The 15,705-nt window shown below is 38.3% G+C and overlaps 1 protein-coding gene across 7 annotated transcripts in view; it reads right to left on the bottom strand.

Moving 5' to 3' along the window:
• Window positions 1-1,159: 1,159 nt before the first annotated feature.
• ZC3H13 (zinc finger CCCH-type containing 13) overlaps window positions 1,160-15,705 on the bottom strand; it is a 47,428-nt gene continuing 32,882 nt past the window's right edge. For 6 of the 7 annotated variants that reach the window (XM_075489309.1, XM_075489332.1, XM_075489358.1 and 3 more), the window contains 8 exons: window positions 12,501-13,044; window positions 11,403-11,506; window positions 9,975-10,994; window positions 8,391-8,900; window positions 6,804-6,959; window positions 5,700-5,900; window positions 2,263-2,426; window positions 1,160-1,650 (listed from right to left, as the gene is read on the bottom strand). In XM_075489309.1, the coding sequence (XP_075345424.1) occupies window positions 1,480-1,650; window positions 2,263-2,426; window positions 5,700-5,900; window positions 6,804-6,959; window positions 8,391-8,900; window positions 9,975-10,994; window positions 11,403-11,506; window positions 12,501-13,044 (2,870 nt within the window). In that variant the 3' untranslated portion in view covers window positions 1,160-1,479. The remainder of the gene's footprint in view (window positions 1,651-2,262; window positions 2,427-5,699; window positions 5,901-6,803; window positions 6,960-8,390; window positions 8,901-9,974; window positions 10,995-11,402; window positions 11,507-12,500; window positions 13,045-15,705) is intronic. The other variant, XM_075489316.1, reaches the window with a different exon arrangement.

Consider the following 15,705-nt stretch of genomic DNA (forward strand, 5'->3'; position numbering starts at 1 on the left):
CCCCTCACATTTTCTTTAACAACAATTCTTTGAACATGGTATAAGAACATTTTACTGAATGCTTATGTACTAGGCATTATAGGAAAGCATTATAGTAAGAAAACTTTGTATTTGAACAGAATTGCTATTCAATATTTAGGCCTTTGCTTGAAGCCAATACAACTGTCAGTAATCACAAGAGATGTGAGACAGGCCTGCTGTTAAACTGCACAGTCAACATCCCACCTCAGCGTGCTGGTTCCAAGCAGAGAAAAAAGGATAAAAAACTAATATAAACCAACTGTCAAAAAATTTAGTGGTTCATAACTCATTTTCAACCTGAATGAGAACAATGAAAGCAAGCTGCTTTGCAGCAACCCAGAATCAAGGTTAAACTATGGATTTCTTTCCCACTCTCCATGGGCAGAATTCACAGCAACAGTTCAGGTTTAAACCCAGGAAAAGTAGAGGTGTATACAGAGACTTAGTCCAAAGTTTTAGAAGTCTCAGTTTCACACAGAGGCCTCCACAAACTACCTAAACATACGTGACTGGTATAACCCAAAGATCCCACACAAGATATTAACTTCTCAAACCAAAAACAATTCTTACAAAATTGAGTCCAAGCTTGACAAGTCTCTAATCAGGCCCCTGAAATCTAACACCCAGCAAAACATAATTGCTCACTGCCTTTCCTGCTAACATCCGAAAACTCCTGAAACTCATCAAGTGTTAAATACCATCAGGTTGCTGCATGGGATTGATCTGCCTTGATACTTAACGGAACATAAAATATATGCACTAGTCCTCCTTTGTAAGCAGCAGGCGTTTCCAAAATGCTGTTAGTCTCATAAATATAGGCATCTAAAACTGGTCATAAATCACTTCCTGGAAGTTTTTTTTACTTCTTTTCATCAACAAGAAGGGGAGCCTTAAGTGACTGGACTAGATTTTTGTGTCCAGAAATTATCAGAGGAAACCTATGCTAAAGACGGAAAAGAGCTAGAGTTTTGTCCAAATCCAGATCCACACCAGAGGCTGCTGTGGTAAGAAAGGGATTTGGAAAGTGGAGGTAGACAAACTCCCAGGAAGCCAGCTATTTAAGAAATTCCAAACGTGTACTGAGGGACCAGGGTGGTGGTGGAAAAACCCATTTATAATGAGGAAAAAGATACGCAGACAGTTTTCTTCAGTTTAATATCAGGTGGTGTTATAAACTGCTAAAACCAGACATCTTCACATTATTACACTTGATGCACCATAAAACAGGTTTATGTTACAGTGTAAGATTCAATATTATAAAACGTGTGGAGAACTTCACACAGAAGTCTTTATTTTTTACCCCTTTTATTCACATCCAAAACCAATAATTCTTATCTGTGTACAAACGGAGTATTTTCTTCCATCTTCTACAGCTGCTTTCCAACCAACCAGTTCTAAACATTAATACCAACATTGGTAGTGGGAAATCAACTAGAGTGTGCCACCACGGTCATTCGCTCAAGACACACACACTTCTTGCTGGATAGCCGGTTGTGGAATTTTACTATCCTCTGACTTTTCCTGCCCAGGAACTTGGCACACAGTCTTTCGTTTGAATAATCGTAGACTCAACCGTAACAAGTCGCTGTCCATTGCTGCAGAATTTGTATAAGTTTGTTTTGTTGCACCCTGTTGAAATTAAAAATGAAAAATAAAAAAAAGAAAGAACTGAAAACAGTGGCTTTTAACATGCAAGCTGAGAAATTAACCTCAAGTACTCTCAATAATTAGAGGTTTAATCATACATATTCACTAGAAAAGACTTTGAGAATTAATGATTTTTCTATTAGCATGCAAGATCATAAAATCTACTGTGGTGCAAAAAAATGCCTAAAATATTTTTTCTTTCAATTTTAACTTGGAAGAACAGAACCTTATAATTCTTATAGAAGTACATGGAACCTCGAGCAGGAGAATTATTCAACAATTGTCTTTGAAATTGTATTTTAACCAATTATTTTTTATTATGTATTCTCTAAATATAGAAAATACATCTCCAGAATTTAAACGCCAAAATAAGAAACAGACCTACCTCTAGTCTTAATCTTAAATTAATCTCTCATCCTAAGTAAATACTAAACACCCTACAACCTCTTTAATTTAAAGTCTGTTCTCCATTGTTTAAAGGACTAGGTCTGCTCCAGAACAACAAACACAAAAATCATCTCCCTAGAGAAATGCTTTGCATAGTGGAATCTGTGTTTCCACATTTTGACCAAGCACTGTAAACGAACCACTTGCCTTTTCATTCTTCATTAGCTGCTTACGAATTGCAGAATCCCTTCGAAAGCACAGTGCTTTACAGCAAGGACCTAAATTACTGAGAAGACCTGCTCTCTCTTCTTTTCGTAGAAGTGCAGCCATGTTCAAGGCCCCCAGCTCATGTTCAAAAAGGTTTTCTGCATCTAGAAAGAATTTATATTTGCAGAGATGAATATATACATGGTATTTTTAAACAGCAATATACAGTAATATATAATTCCTTAAAGTTTTACTTATTTGTATTTCTGCCTTCTAAACAATATCAAGGTTTGGGAAAAAAAAAAAAAAGGATATTGCAGTTTATAAAAAAACCTGAATAAATCCTTCACCATTTAACGGGAAGGAAGTGTATCCTTGTATGTAGCTTCAGCACTGGAAAGCAATATTGAGACAGCAATCACCGAGAGGCCTAACAATCAAGTGACAGCTCTGGGACAGAAGAGGGGGTATCATTTATGGTCAGACATGTGACGAAACGGGTTTACTACTAGCGTTAATCAGAAAGTGGTCTAAGTTTCACTTCTCTGCAAGACAGCAGATAACTGTACCATTGTCAACACAGGGTTTGTATGGCTATGGAGAAGTGAAATATGACTACGTAGAATAATTCTTTTATCCATGGTGGATGAACCTGGAGAACAAGTCTACCTATGCTAATGAACTATCCCCTCCTACTGGCTCATCTAAAGCATTTATTAATAGTACTGAAAGTGGCAGGACTAGTCCTTTAATACATTTATCAGAAGAAACAGTGTGCAGCCAGAACACTTTAACCGCTTTAACAAAAGATGGATCCTGAGGTGAGTCTTGTTCTGCAACAAGTCTGTTTCTACGAAATGCAGACAAAGACAAAGAGTGCACATGGCTGGACTGCAGCTCATTGATTTATAACCCTTTTACAATAAAAAGGAAGATTACGATTAATCGGGGGAGGGGGGGTATGTAGCTAAGTGCAATCCAGCCACCTCCATATAATAAAATATTTGGTGTTCAGCAGAGAATCTAACACCTAACTAGAGAGATCAGCAAACCTGGGGGAAATTTAGCAGCTAAAGGCAAAGACTGCTACAGTAGTTTGGCAGAATGCACACAGAAGAGAACAAAAATGCATTTTTAAACCACTCAGAGAATTTGGATGAAGCTGAGTAAGACTAGTTTTTAAACAAGGTGAAAAGAAACAAAAAAGTTGCACGAAATCAAGGGCAGGTTAAAGAGAACTGCGCTGAAGTCATCAAGACAACCTCAATGGACAATAAACACCACAAATAAGTGACAAGACACTAAAAGGCCACTTCAAAGGTAACACTGACAGGTTGTAGAGTCTGCCTAGGTGCCAGATGCTGAGCATATCTGGCAACTAAGCATGTCCATATCCTTAAGAGGAAACAATGGCATATAATAGATAGAGGGTAAGTCAGCTACAAATGTCAATTCCATCACATACTACAGATTTTTGTTTCCAAAGAAAATAAATAAATAAATAAAAATCCCTGAAACAAGCTATCATTTCCTTTTTTTTCCTGCATTTCAGTGTATTACCAGAAACTTTTCATCCACAGTAAGAACAAAGAAGGGAACACCAAACTCAGGAATAAAACAGGGAACAAATTACACCACCATGAAGAAGTCCAAAGTGAAAACACTACATTTTCACTGTAAGGCACACTGAACATCTAGCTCAAATTCATTCACTTTTCAGGGCACCATATTTGTGCCTTAGTTTAGAATCTATGTGCTGTGGCTGTGTAATCACTATACAAGGAACCTTCACCTAGCAGATTACAGAGGAAATGCACACACTTGAAAGCCTACTGGCAGTTCCACATGTAGCAACTTTGATGCGTGAGAGACTGCACACACCAAAGGGAAATCAATGGAGGCACTTCAATCCCCTTTCTTCCAGAGCAAAGTTCTGCTGAAGCTGAGTACACTTAAGACAGCCCAGGGGCAGTGCTGGAGAGCCTGCTATTATCACTATGGACTTTCTGTTTATTTCTAGAGAAGCATGCAAGGACTGCTGACGTTATTTCGAGTACAATTTTAAATAGCCAGGTGGAGTGATTCTGCACTGCAGCCCTGTTGCAAGGAATCCCTGGGAAGAAGTGTTGAAGTATACAGCAAAATTAAAGCTTACAGGGAGAGAGACATAGTTCATACCTTCACTGTATCAGACAGTTTGCAAACTCAGGAAGACTCAATATTGTATCAATTACATTGGTTATGTGAATTCTTAAGCGTAAGAGCTGAGATTTTTTTTTTTAAACTGGAAGAAAGCTAATACTGCACAGAAAGAGCTGCAAATACTGCAGTGAGACACTTACATTACTTACTAATACCAAGTACACGCCTCAAATTATACTATCTATGATGCATTAAAAACGTTTGCATTTAATTTGACTTTAAAAAAAAGTAGCAACGGCCCACGATTAATAGTTATACAACTTAAATGGCTCAAGCAAGCAGTGACATTCATGGAGATTAACAAGACAACTGCATAAAGAATAATGTTGCAAAGAATTAAAAAGTACTGTTTCAAATTAAGAACTAGAACTTATAGAGTAAAAAAAAAAAACAACCCAGAAAAATCTGCTATACCCTAAAAACAGGGACTCCACAGATACTATTATTTATAAGCCATCATTTTCTCACATTTAGATCCTGGAAAAATTTCCATAGAGATCTTATAAAAAGCAAAAGTTTCATACTCCTAAAAAAACAATTCTACCATGCAAGTTGTTCCAAGCAGCTCAACTGCTTCCTGGGATGCCAAAGAGAAATATCAGTATTCTCCCTCATGCAAAAGCCCTGCTTACACTACAGAACTGTAGTAAACAGCATTGGTATAGTTTGTGCCCCTCCCATCTATCATGCATGTCTTATGCCACACACTTTGTCCAAACGCCAGACCTGTGATTACTTAATTTCCCACTTCTAGCAGAGACATAATATACAAACTTCACTTAGCTCCTTCATTCTGACCCAAAAACTCCTATCTATGCATTCTGGAGAGGATCCTCAGAAGGAAAATAAGAGGACATGCAGAGGACCTTCAGAGAAAATAAGAAATCTTATTTCTTTCTCGCAATATTACTGCTAACTCACTGCAGAAGATATTTAGCTCTCCAAAAAACTGCTGACACGCTTTAGGCTAGGAAAGCATGAATGGTCTCACAAAAAGAATATTCCACTAGGATGAAAAATTTTGTTTAGGCTATTATTCAAGACCTCCTCACCACTGCTGGAATTAAAACACTAATTTGGATTGACATGCAGCTGTATTACATTCCTGTAATTTTCACACAATACTCATTATACACTTTCTATGGTCTTGAAACCTAAAATAATGAACTAATGCACATTTCATAAGGACTTTCACTAAGTACGAAAGACAGTTTAATCCTTGTAGAAACAATTACCTTTAGGTTTTTCTAACACTCTCTGGCAAGTCTCTTTAATTTTGGTGAAGAGTTCTGGTCCTGCCAATCGCTTGGAAATGCCAACTCTCAGCATAACGGCACCTGGTGTGAATTTTAAGAGCGCAGCCCCAGGCTCCCGTGGTTCTTTTGGCTGCTTTGGCATAAGACTGGACCAATCTACATCTATAACATCCACAGGATCTGCAAAAACATTGACGGAGAATGAATTATCACATCATCATCCCTTACCACAGTTGATTAATTTCACATACTGTGTACAAACCATCTCCTAAAAGCAATATATATTAGATGAACATTGTTCTGCAGTTCTCAAAGCCAGATCCTTGGACACCTCAGGTAAGAATGTCAAAACTCACTTAGATTGGTGGAAAAAAGGAGCATACAAATATAAAGCTTCTTGGATTAAAAAAACCACCCCTAATATTCTGCTTCATTTTTATTGCAACCCTTTTGTGGAAGGCTGCTTGGACCCTGCTTAGCCAGCAGATTTGGACACATCACTTACGCATTCACAAAAGTCACAGTACAACTAAATGTGCTATGACAGATCCAAATTAAATGCTTAAAAAGCTAGTATTTCCACTCATGATGCTGGATGATTTTTTTTGAAGGAGAGGTATACTATTTATTGAATAACTATACAACTGTGTTTGTCTAGTACATTTATCATAGAAAATACAAACACTGATCATATAGCCCAGATGACCCAACTGAATTTACAACAAGTAAGAAGATTCCATGCTTCCCATCGCATCTGGGAAGCATTCAAGCACGGATAAAATCTGTTCATTTCCAAATAATGATCAAAACCAAATGGGATAAATGTAAACATGGTTATAAAACCAAAAAGCTTACCCTTAGCTATATAAAACAAGATAAATATTACTTCACAATACAGCTCCTGTTACTCTTTACTTACCTCTCTACTTCTCAGGTTTACCTATTACAGAACAAGTAAGAAATGTGGAAGAGCATACAAACACAGCATTCCTAATTCAGAAATACTGCCAACCTCACAATAGCATTATATACAAACTGATCTAATCCTTATATTCAAATAACCATAAAGGGGTTTTGCTATACTTTTACCAGGCATCTTCTCATCCTCCTGTTGATCCTCCCGCTTTTCAGCATCACCTGCCAGAATTTCATCCAGTTCATCATCACTGATTGGCTCGTATTCTCCAGCACCAGACCCCAGTGACTGTACATCATCAATCTTTGCTTCATCTTCTCCTCCTACAGAGACAGATACATACTGTAGCTTTAAAGCAATCATTCTTGTTTTCTAAACATGCTTTAAGCAGCCTGAAAACAAAGTTACAGGTGCCCTCTTGGAAACAGGTAATGTACCTAGGAATAGCCTTTCACCAACTCTTTTCTGAAGTTACCACATTGTACTCTCAGATATATTGCACCATTCCTTCCTCTAGCTTAAAAATTGCTGAATTCTGTCCATTACAGCAAGACAGAGCAGACTTTTCCATGCTCACTCCAAATACTATCTTTGACAAGTGCTTCCACTCCACAGATGATCTCCTTAAATGGAACTTTCTCAATTGTATCAGTCAACTCTAATGACCACTTTGCAACTAATCAGGTAGGAGATATAAGTAGTAAAAAATATTCCTCATTGTCCTCTCCAGACAACATTTGATTTAACTGCCCAAATTAACAATGAACGCTACAGATAATTCTTAAGAATGCAAATACGATGAGACAATATCCTGTTATCTTGTGTAAAACTACAAAAGCTTAATTCATTTGTTTCTCCTTCTGCTTCTGAAGACTAGGGACTTCAGGCCTTACCATCCCAAACATCCAAAAATTCCAAATCCTACAATGCCTTTTTTCCTCTCAACATAGAGAAGAAAACTCCTGCAATCACCAAAAAAACCCAACTTACTGAACATAACCATAACGTACACTAGTTACTCTGGATTTAGACTATTGCTTCTTTTACGTTGTTGATATAGGTTATAAGTACTTCCCAAACTCCCTATCCCATGCAAAGCTCAAGCTGTCTAATCCATGTGACAAACTCTTAAGAGTTTGTCAGTGTTTGTCCCTTACTTTATTTATTTATTAATCCTAAGCATGTTTTCCCCAGCACCATTAGGGCCAGCAAATTGAAGCCGCATTTAATAAGATTACCTCATGAAAGCCATTTTCGGACTGTTGTGCCAAACCATACATGTTTCACCTACTAATCAGACAATCATTTCTATGATAATTGGGCTCTGCAGAAAAAAATCCCCAAAGAACAGTTCCAAGCCAACACTAATTTTTTTTCACTTGTTACCTGTCACTTCCAAACTAAGAAATAGATCTTATAATGATATAACAAGGCAATCAAATGTTGGTGTTATTCTTTAGCAAACTACCTATTCAGAAACATTACACCTCGGTGAAATTATTCCTCAGATCATTTACGTTTCTTTGCCTCCAGACTTCTTTAGAAATTAACAAATAACACTAACATTAACACAATTAACACTAAGAAGATGCTCATCAGAATTCTCTCTTACTGCCTCTGCTTCCACAATAGAGAAGTTGGAGCCAATACACCTTTCAGTAGAAAATTATTCTAATATAGCTCAGTTCAGCACTATACTAAAAGGGAAAGAATAAAATATTTGACAGTCTGGGTTCTTTCCCAGAATATCTCACCTTCTAAACTCTCTACCTTTTCGGCCTCATTTCCATCTTCAAAACCTTGCAAAGGTCCTAAATCTTTGTCTGTTCTTTCCTTCTCTGAAGCCACTGAATCCCGACAAACACCATCGAATTCCTTTTCGTGATCTCTGTCCAGTTTCGTTTCACTGTGTTTTGTTGATTCTTTTTGAGAAGAGATGTCAAGAGTTCTGTCTCTCTCTCTTTCAACAGTATCGGGTAGTTGTCTGTCTCTCTCTCTGTCCAGCTCCCGTCTTTTCTCCCTCTCCCTCTCTCGTTCTCTGAGTCTCTCTCGTTCCCTGCTCCTCGGCCAGTCTTTGTCAACATCTCGGTCCCAGTCTCTCTGTCTTCCCTCTCTCCTGTCTCTCTCTCGTTCTCGATCATGTTCATGTCGATCTCGCTCCTGAAGCCTTTCCCTGCTATCAAAGGACCCAGATCTGGAATGGACCTGACGATCTGATTCAGGAGAACTTCTTCTTGAACTGTGGCTTCTTGAGTCTTGACGATCTGAATAAAATATTTTAAATATATGCATGACTACAGCAGGTAAATGTAATAATGTTTTACCAGACCAAAGCATTTTAAAGATTCAGGTACGAAAATGTACTTCTCAAAAGCATCATCTTCAAATTAATAATGCCTTCAGATTGTCTGTAGATTTAACCTTAAAAACATAAGGTATTTCTCCCACTCCCAAAAAAGATTTGTAACGGCTACTTTCTACTATGGCAGAAGCCAAACTGAAAGTACATAATTTCAACTCAGAAATTGGGGAGGGGGGGGGGGGGGGGGGGGGGATCATCTCAAAATTCAAAATTTTCAAAACATGTCTTCTAAAAGCTAGGAATGCCTTGGCTAGCAAATGATAAATTCAGAAAAATAATTTCAGGCATGTAACCATGAGGAGAACAGAGAGCCGAAGTGCTTTAGGAGGAGGGTATTTTCCTACTGATGCTGTTTAAATTTTAAAACATTTTACCCTTTTTTTTTTTTTACAGGAACTACACAAATAAAACAAGTCAATTGTTATTATTTTGATTTGCAACAAAGATGATTTCCATATGCATTAGAAGCATGCCTAACAGGAACCATGACAGATTTACCTCAGTGAAAATAGCTCCTGAGACGATAATGGATCTCTCTCCCAGAGAGAAGAGACATTTTCATTTTGCATAGATTTCATATCAAAATGCATGTTAATAATGAATTTAAGAACATTATTTAGATGACAAAACTACCTCAATGTTCTGTTAGCACAAGCATTTTCTCTTTCTATGAGCTTTTTTTTGTCCTACAAATTACTTTATTCCCCAGGCAGCATGAACTGAATCTGATTGAATGTTTTGGTGTAAACAAAGGGGTAATCCTGCCTACTGAGGATCAGCTTTTCAAATACGGTAACACTTGCAGGAATCTTAATTCACTCTAGTTTTACAGTGAATGGCTGAGAGTACCTACCTCTCCCTTCACACTAATTAAAAATGAAAAGAGTATACAGCCATGCAAGAATGATCTGGGATTTGTACCTTCGCACTTTTACACAGAAAGACAGGTCAGTCTCACTAAAACATATCTTATTACCTGAAGATGTGCTGCGACTGGGTTCCCCTCGTTTCAACTGATCAATTCTGGACTTCCGTTCCCCAGTGATTTCTAAGCTTTTCTTCTCTCTGTCCCTGTCCCTATCCCTGTCTCTAGAGCTACTGTGCAGGATCCTCTTCCGTCCAGTCTGGTCATCTCCACTGCGATGAGCTGACTCATTGGAAGGGGATCTAAGTCTGCTTGAGGCATGGCTCCGATTGCTACCAAGGCTGCTGCTGCGCTTCTGATCCACAGGTTTACGGTGTGGTCCATCGTCTATAGTAACATGAGGGGCTTCCACCTTTTCACCCCTCGTCCTGTGACTTTTTCTATGGGAGTCCTCAGTACTTCTTTCTGGAACAACAATGTCACTGCGTTCAGGAACATCTTCATCTGACCAGTCGCTAAATGTTGTATCTTCTCTTTTTTTGGGGACTTCTGCCATAGGTTTCTCAGGTGGTGCTTCAACCAATTCTTCTTTTGTTACAGGGGGGGTTCTTGGGCCTTTCTTCTTTTTATGATGTGGAACAATTTCTTCATCAGAAACTTCAGAATCACCCTTAGACCTCTTCCGCTTTTTCTCTACATTTTTCTTTTTTTGACCTTTCTTGGGTGAAAAGACCTGGCTTTCCTCAGTTGTTGATTCATTAGCGTACCTTTCCACCCCACTGTCATCATCCTTCTTCTTCTTTGTGGCCTTTTTCTGTACTTTAGACTTCTTCTTGCTGTCATCATGCATTCTATCAGAAGCATCTCTCTCTTCAGAGGGACGGTGTCCAAGATTTTCCTGAACCCTGGACCGGGAGCTTTCTGAAACATCTGGTTGCTCTCTTTGCTTATCTGCTGAAGAAACCCTCTCTTTAAACTCTGGTTCTTCATAACGCCGGGAACTTTCCTTTCTGTCCGATTTTCGCTCTTCTTCTTTCCAGCGACTCTGCCGCTCTTCTGTAACATGAGAGGGGCTTAGTGACCGGGATTCCTGTGGCCGCACAACCTGGCTCAGAAGTCTGTGCTTTTCATCTACAAAATAGGAAAAAGGAGGTACTTGTATTGTTTAGGAAGGAGAACAGGTGAACATTCGGTATCTTGTACATGCCAAAGTGTCAATCAAAACAAATAATCCATTATTTCGGTTACATTTCTTAAGTTTTTCTACTGCTGCAGCAGCAACAGGCTATTTCCATTTTGGCAAACATGCATCTTGAACAACAGATGTGGAAGCCATTATCAGATGTAACATATAGTGACAAAATGAAGACAAAAAGACAAACATATAGATTAAGAAAAATGGTGTTGCTCATAAAAATAAGGGGAGAAGGACACTTATAAAAGCTTGCCCCATATTTTTTCTATTTAAGATTGCAAGTTATTTTCCATAGGCAGAGGGTAAGCTGGATCCTGCTGCAGAGATAGCCAACTCCTACTTACTTTTATCATCTCCACTGTTGTAAGCATCACTATCAGGAGAGTGCTCACGGCGACGTTTTGGTGACTGACGAGGACTTGGACTGCTTTCATTTCTGTGACGCTTCCTGCAGAACAAACATGTACAGTTAAATTTCTTCAGGAATCTTTAACGAAAACATTCAATAATTGAGTTTATCATTGATACAATATCTGAAGTCTAAGCATTTCATAGAGAAAACAACACATCTAAGGATGCCAGGAAGTTTTGTAGTTTTCTAAGTTGTTATTCCATAATTTCAAATATGATGTTTTCTGATCATACTGTAAGATGTCTTAAACTAAAACTCTAACACTTAAAACACCTATCTTTTTAGCAAAAAGTTATGAAAGACCATTAAGATCAATTTTTTCCTGTGCAATGATCCTTGCAGTGGGTTGACCCCAGCTGGCAGCTAAGCCCCCACCTAGATGCTTGCTCACTTCTCCCCCAGTGGGATGGGGGAGAGCCCATACTAGCTGATTTATAGGAATCCACAATTCTCTCACACAAAAGCTATTAATTACTTCCCAGCAAAGCAGCCATTCAGGGCAACACTGTTTTGCTTATTATTGACGGAACAATGAGAATTTTATTGTACTAAATGAAAAAGAACCAGTGCTACGCACCTAAAGGAAGCACCTACTCAGTATGTTGTTCACTCCTTCACTGGTAGCCTTCTGGTACTGAAAATTTAGTAGTGCAGAGGGTAATGTACGTTCCACAGAAATTCAATGAACAAAGTCATGAACCCTGACCTAGTTAGCTGCTGACTTGCTAGGCTTCAAAAGGTACCACGGTCTGTTATTATGGTTCCAAGAATGCCTGCATTATTAAAGACAAGGCCACACCAGTATACTTAGAAGGAAAAATTACATGGTCTGACTCAGTTGTTAGTTCCTGAGTAGTTCCATGATTCTGCACTAACAAAGCATCAGATTAACTTCACTAGCATAGTACTGATTTTGGGGCCACCAGCATGTGCCACTTCCTCCTTATGATATTCCCCTGCGTACTAACTTACTGAAATCAACAGTAAAAAACTGCCTTTTTTTACTGAAGTAACATTCAGATCAACTCACTTGGATTTTCTTTCCTCATGGACATCTCTTGAACTTCTTTCTTCTCGGATATCTTCTCTCTTATCCCTGCGGTCTTCCCTTCCTTTTTCTTTGTCATCCCAGTCTCTTTGGCGGTCTCTTTCCTTATCCCTGTCCCGACCTCTCTCCCTTTCTCGTTCCCGCTCTCGATCTCTTTCACGCTCTCGCTCCCTTTCTCGTTCCTCCCGCTCTCGCTCTCGCTCCTTCTCCCTCTCCCTCTCTCGTTCCCTTTCCCTGTCATGGTCCCTTTCTCGGTCACGCTCGCGGTCCCTGTCTTTGTCCCGCTCTCTCTCCCTCTCCCGTTCCCGAGCACGATCTCGTTCCAACTCTCTTTCCTTCTCCCTTTCTCTTTCCCGGTCTCTCTCTCTTTCCCTCTCTCGGTCCCTCTCCCTTTCTCTCTCTCTCTCCCGGGCCCTTTCATCTCTCCTATCATCAGACCGATCTACCCTTCGCTCTTCTCTTCTTTCATCCCGCTCGAGGTCATCACTTCGTCCTTGATGTCGTACCGGTGAGCTTGCTCTCTGATCTGTGAAGAGACGCAGGTTTGATTACCAAGTGCTAAAGGGACATACACTGCTTCCACTACACTGATAAAAACCCAAGAGCTTTTGTTCTGACTATCTAGATATTGGTTTGCATTAAACGAAAAGCAACTCCCTGAAGAAACTTGGAAATTCTCTTTGGGGAGGGAAAAAGACAAAAAGCAGTACTAATTTTGAAAGATTTTTTTCAATATGTAGGGAGTGGGCTTTCCTTCTTTTAGCCAAAAGTTACTACAAAAATTTTATTTTCTACCAGATTTTTCTGAATGGCTTCAAAAGATAATTATACGCCTCACAGTCCAGCTATTACTATTGCATTACTCAATGATTCAAAATCTGCTATAAGGTCTTGAAAAGCTCTGAATGATGTACATATGAAAATGAAATGTTAAGACTTCTGTACAAAAATTTTACTTCCTAAAACTGTTAAGAGTCATGGGCTTTACAAGAACTCACACTATTTATAATACACAGTAAAAAGTACTGCAAAATAAGAAATACTAGCCTGTCTCGTCACACAAGAGATCCCTGCACAGAAATACACAACCAAATCCATAAGAAAGGGAGAGGCAAGGATGCAGTACAGGAAGCAGAACTGCTGGCTGCAGAGCCTTACAGTTTTAGAAGCTGACTTTTCCAATGTTCAGACAGTGGATTAGAGTCTTGGAGAAAACTAAGTTTATACAGAAAATGACTGATCCAGAAGGACAGTGAAACTAATTTATCTAATGGTATTTACTCTCCACAGACTTAGCTGCATTTTGTTATATTTTGGATATTTTAAAAAATATTTTTATAAATTTTGACCACTTTATAACAATTTCTATGCTGATGTTAGTAGCATTTGAATCACAACAAATCAATAAAACTATTTTTCCACAATATGTATTAAAAGCACTAAACAAAAGAGCAAAAAATAGCACGAACAGCGGTTGGTATTTTTCAGTCCATTACTCTGAGGCTGAGAGTGCACTTCGCTGTAAATTGAGACAATGTCCACCAGGGGTGAGCAGGCAGAGTTTGAACAGGACAAAATCAATAAAACAGGCATTTCCATCAGTTTAATCAATTTTCATCTCTGAGTGAATTTACGGTGACTTAATGCTCTCCTGTTACCAGGTAAAATTAAAAGCAAACTTGAGACACATTTCTGCCATGGATGTAACACTTCTTTTTTTAAAAGGCAAATCATCAGTCCATGCAATTGGTTCCATGAACAGGTTTCACATTCTTTTAACAGTGCCTACAACATTATAATACGATTTATCGTGCATACTAAGTTATTAGATTTTTTACAGAAGTTCTGTAACTCCTGTGTGTTATGTCAGTTTCAGTGACAAAACATCTACACGAAACTCATACATGAACCAAGATACTGGAAGTGTATTAGACAATTAAACATGGACAGTCAGCACTTCTTACATGATTTCATTATTTGAAGTGCTATTCCCGTGGTTGTTTGGAACACCTACATATTTGCGTTAGTTGAACAAAGGCAACCCAAATTTGCAAGCTTACATTTTAAAATCATGCTAAAAAGATTCCTTACATATCAGAACTAAGTACCAACCAAAATACACCTCCATTTTTCTCTGAACAACAAATGTTAAAACTGTGGTCTAATTATGGAAACTATGTCTTGAACTGTAACTCTGAGGAGGATTTACTATTACAAAAAGTGATCTAAATTTTTATTGAAGAAAACAACAAATCTTATCTCCGTTCAAGCTCTTTACATTTTTCCCCCCAAAGGGAAACACAACCCATTCAAAGCAACTTCCCTTCTAGAAATTTATTTTGTTCTGATGACATATTTTTACTTCTAAGGGGTTTTTTTCCTGTGGGTTTTTTTTTTTATGTTTTTCTTAATTTATTAAGAACTCTGTATGATATGAAAAGCACAAATTACATTATAATGTATCTAGGATTTATTGGGGTGGGGAGGTAGAAGAGATGAAAGCTAGTCTGCAAAAGCCAACCCCCAGGACACATGCAGACTGCAGGATTTTTCAGCTGACAAGAAAAAGGAAGGCTGGAGATTAGGTTTGTTGAAATCCTGCCTTGAAGATGAGACAGAATCTAAAGCAGAACCTGTCACAAGAACAAGCAATAATAGATACATTTCAATGGACCAAAAAGCACCTCACAAAGTAACATACAAAACATCTCTTTGAAAAACTGAAATTAAACAACAGCTAGAACATATCTGTCACTTCCAAATCAAAACTCAAGATAGGAAAAAAAAAACCCCACCACTGTAATTTTATATTTATTCTTCACAGCTCCTCATTTAATTTCCATGCTATTTTCATTTGCCTGATTCCTCCTATTCTCTTAACTGGTGAGCAATACAAATATTTTCCAGAGTGCAAGTTGGTACTAAGTTCCTTAAAGACAACACACTGCTCTTTCAGGTGCAGAAGTGTGACATCTTGCATACTATGTCTAAAACAACAGTCTTGCATACTCTTTCTATGATCACTGGTATCTGTACCGACACTTACTAGCCAATTATTATTGACCACAACAAAGCATTAATCAATATTAAATTCCCCAGGCAGTAAATTTTTTAATTAATCATAAATTTAAACTGTCACTTGCTTTAGCAGTAAGTAGTCAGTAAGTCAGCCAGTATAGTAGTCAGG

Source organism: Mycteria americana, chromosome 1 (assembly GCF_035582795.1).
Source record: "Mycteria americana isolate JAX WOST 10 ecotype Jacksonville Zoo and Gardens chromosome 1, USCA_MyAme_1.0, whole genome shotgun sequence".
Taxonomy (NCBI): Eukaryota; Metazoa; Chordata; class Aves; order Ciconiiformes; family Ciconiidae; genus Mycteria; species Mycteria americana.